Source organism: Nestor notabilis, unplaced genomic scaffold (genome assembly GCF_000696875.1).
Source record: "Nestor notabilis isolate BGI_N333 unplaced genomic scaffold, ASM69687v1 scaffold29417, whole genome shotgun sequence".
Taxonomy (NCBI): Eukaryota; Metazoa; Chordata; class Aves; order Psittaciformes; family Psittacidae; genus Nestor; species Nestor notabilis.
In genome coordinates, this window is record NW_009936476.1 from 248 (window position 1) to 2,936 (window position 2,689).

A 2,689-nucleotide genomic window follows, 5' to 3' on the forward strand; every position below is an offset into this window, starting at 1 on the left:
GGGTGCAGCCGCCTCAGCTACCGCAGGGATGGCTGCCACAAAGGCAGAGGGGTCTGCCAGGAAGGCCTTCACCTGCAAGAGAAGGGGGGAAAAAGGTGAACTCAAAAGAAACAAACATTCTGAATGACTGAACCTTCGTAATCATAAAGGCAGTGCGTGCAAGCTCGCCGGAACTGAAGGGATGCACTTATCACTGCCATGTATGAGGAATCGGAGACATCCCAGCTGCACCACAGTGTTATCAGCCCCAGGGAGGAGGGAACGCCAGGGAATCTAGTTTCCCACCATCCACATGCAACATACGGAAGCAAATACCCCTTTTTAGGACAGGTCCCTTATGCGCGGGCAGGTCCGAGTCCTTTCAAACTAGGTACCATGTGAAGTGTTTCCAAGTGCCTGGCTGCATTTACCACCTCTCTGCAGCCATTACCTTTTCAGCCAGTGGGAAGGTGTAGTCTGTCTCCACCGCCACAGCCAGGACCCGCTTGTACCCGTTGACAATGGAGTGAGGCACAGAAGCGATGGTCGGGTACCCAATTTGCAGGCAGACACTGGCAACATTACGAACACCCTGTGAAGAGAGAGACTCATGTTTCTGTGCTCTGAGAAGCGACCTGGACTAAACCCCACGTTTCTACACTGCCATCGTAATGGCAGCGCGCAAGGCACACAAGTAACAAAGCTCCAGCGAAATGAGACGAGGCGTCAAGATTTAAACAGCTTTTTGAAGAAGTTTCAGCTGAAAACGCCTACAGAAGGTACTCCCTGATGGACTGTTTCTGCAGGGCAGCAGGGAGAGCTCCCAGCTCTGCAGGAGCGTGCACAGCACACCAGACCTGACACTTCACCATGGCTGCCAGAGCACTGAAGCAGAGCAGCAGAATACAGCAGATCCAGGCTGCAGCACTCACCTCCAGGAAGCGCTTGTGCAAGGTCTCCTCAGTGATGTCCAGCACTTCAGGATTGTAAATGCTGCCGTTGTCAAACACCTGCTGGATCACCAACCCGAAAGAGAAGGGGGAGATGTTCAGCATGTTCAGCAGCGTGGCTTCGCTGGCACCCACTTTGTCTCCAGTCTTGATGAGCTGCACATCGCTCTGAGGAAATAAAGGGAAAAGGAGTGAGAATGTACAAAGAAATTCAGGCACATCAATGCAACAGGATGCACATTTCCAAGAGCAAGAGATGGAACCGAAGAAACAAATGATCACAACAAAAGCAGGCTCAGAGTTCAGCTCCACAAGCTGAGATATACAAAGAGGTACATCTCAGCTGGGAGAAAGGCAGCGCCTTTCCTGCGTTGTGCTCCTCCAGCAGAGCCTACCCACGCAGCCGAGATCATAGAACAGAATCACAGAATAGTCTGGGTTGGAAGGGACCTTCAAAGGTCATCTAGTCCAGACAGAGAACTTAAATCCCAACCCCAGCAACCTCCTTCATGCTCCCAAAGCTCAGCAGATACTGACAAAGTATTTCAGCCCTAATGGGAGCTTTGATCTTTGAGCTCCCTCAGGTGCCACAACTGGGGCCCTCCAGTCAAGGCAGAGCTTCAGCAACAGCACTGCTCACTAACCAGAATTTCAATGGTTCCTCTGGAAATCTTCGTGGTGATGCCCAAGGCCTGGAAAAAGGAGGTCTTCTCAGGCCCAAGACCGGTGTTCTGGGCCGGCACAGTCACATCACAAGGAGCAATAGCACCAGCACGGGCAGCAGCTGGCACCTGGAGAAAGGGGAAAATGAGAAGCTGGAAGAATCCTCACCTCTCAGATGTGTTAGGATGGCATCTACTCCTTCCTGAAGCGTTCCTCCAGGATGGACAGCACCCAGGCACACACACAGGAGGCAGCTGAACTTAACAGTCTGGCAAAGGCTGCAGGGCTCTCAAGCCCTGAGGACTCCCATTGATCAGGCATCCCCCACAAAGACTCAGTTTTATTTTCAACTCCCTGCCTGCCAGCCCAGAGACCCAGCGAGGGCTGATCTCCCCCCTACCTTGTTAGCCAGCAGCATGTCCCGGATCTCAGTCAGATCCTCCTTGGTGAAGACAAAGCCCACGTTCCCACGGATGTGAGGCAGCAGCCTGAAGGAAAGATGACAGCCTTCAGTTCTGCTTCTCAGACAATACCCCCTCCTCCCAGACGGAGGATCCAGGAGCACATTCATACAGCGTTACCCACTTTTCTAAGGCAGGGTTATTCTCCAGATGACCACGAATAGCTTTGCGCATCATCGTGTTCTTCCCCATCAGCACAACAGCCTTCCCACGCAGGGACATGCGGATTTGCTGCATCTGCTTGGATCCCACATTGTCTGCTCCCACAATGAAACATTTTGGGTAATCATCCAGGAGTTGCTATAGCAAAAGAAACACTATAACTACACAAAGCATTCTGGACCAGTGCACAGAGCAACATTAAAACCTCAATACATTAATACGCAAAACCAAAATCTGTCAGGTTTGAGAGTGCTGAGCTCACACTGGGTGCACAAGGCTGCCCCTTCCTCTCAGCTATCAAGTCACATCCCTAAACAAATTATCTCTGCAACTGACAGGGCAAATTCTCACAGGAGCCTTAAACCAGTCTCATCTGGGCTGTCTTAAGCACCTCCTGTTACCACGTAAACGTTCCTCAACCAACCAACCTAAGGCACCCCCCCTCCCCGCAGGCCAGCCCGCGTCCCTGTGCCC

General features: G+C 52.1%; 1 protein-coding gene across 1 annotated transcript in view; it reads right to left on the bottom strand.

Moving 5' to 3' along the window:
- RPLP0 (ribosomal protein, large, P0) overlaps positions 1-2,389 on the bottom strand; it is a 2,514-nt gene extending 125 nt beyond the window's left edge. The window contains 6 exon segments of the mRNA XM_010018366.1: positions 2-72; positions 431-571; positions 912-1,097; positions 1,574-1,720; positions 1,993-2,080; positions 2,178-2,389. Of these exon segments, the coding sequence (XP_010016668.1) occupies positions 2-72; positions 431-571; positions 912-1,097; positions 1,574-1,720; positions 1,993-2,080; positions 2,178-2,389 (845 nt within the window).
- Between the last annotated feature and the right edge of the window lie 300 nt (positions 2,390-2,689).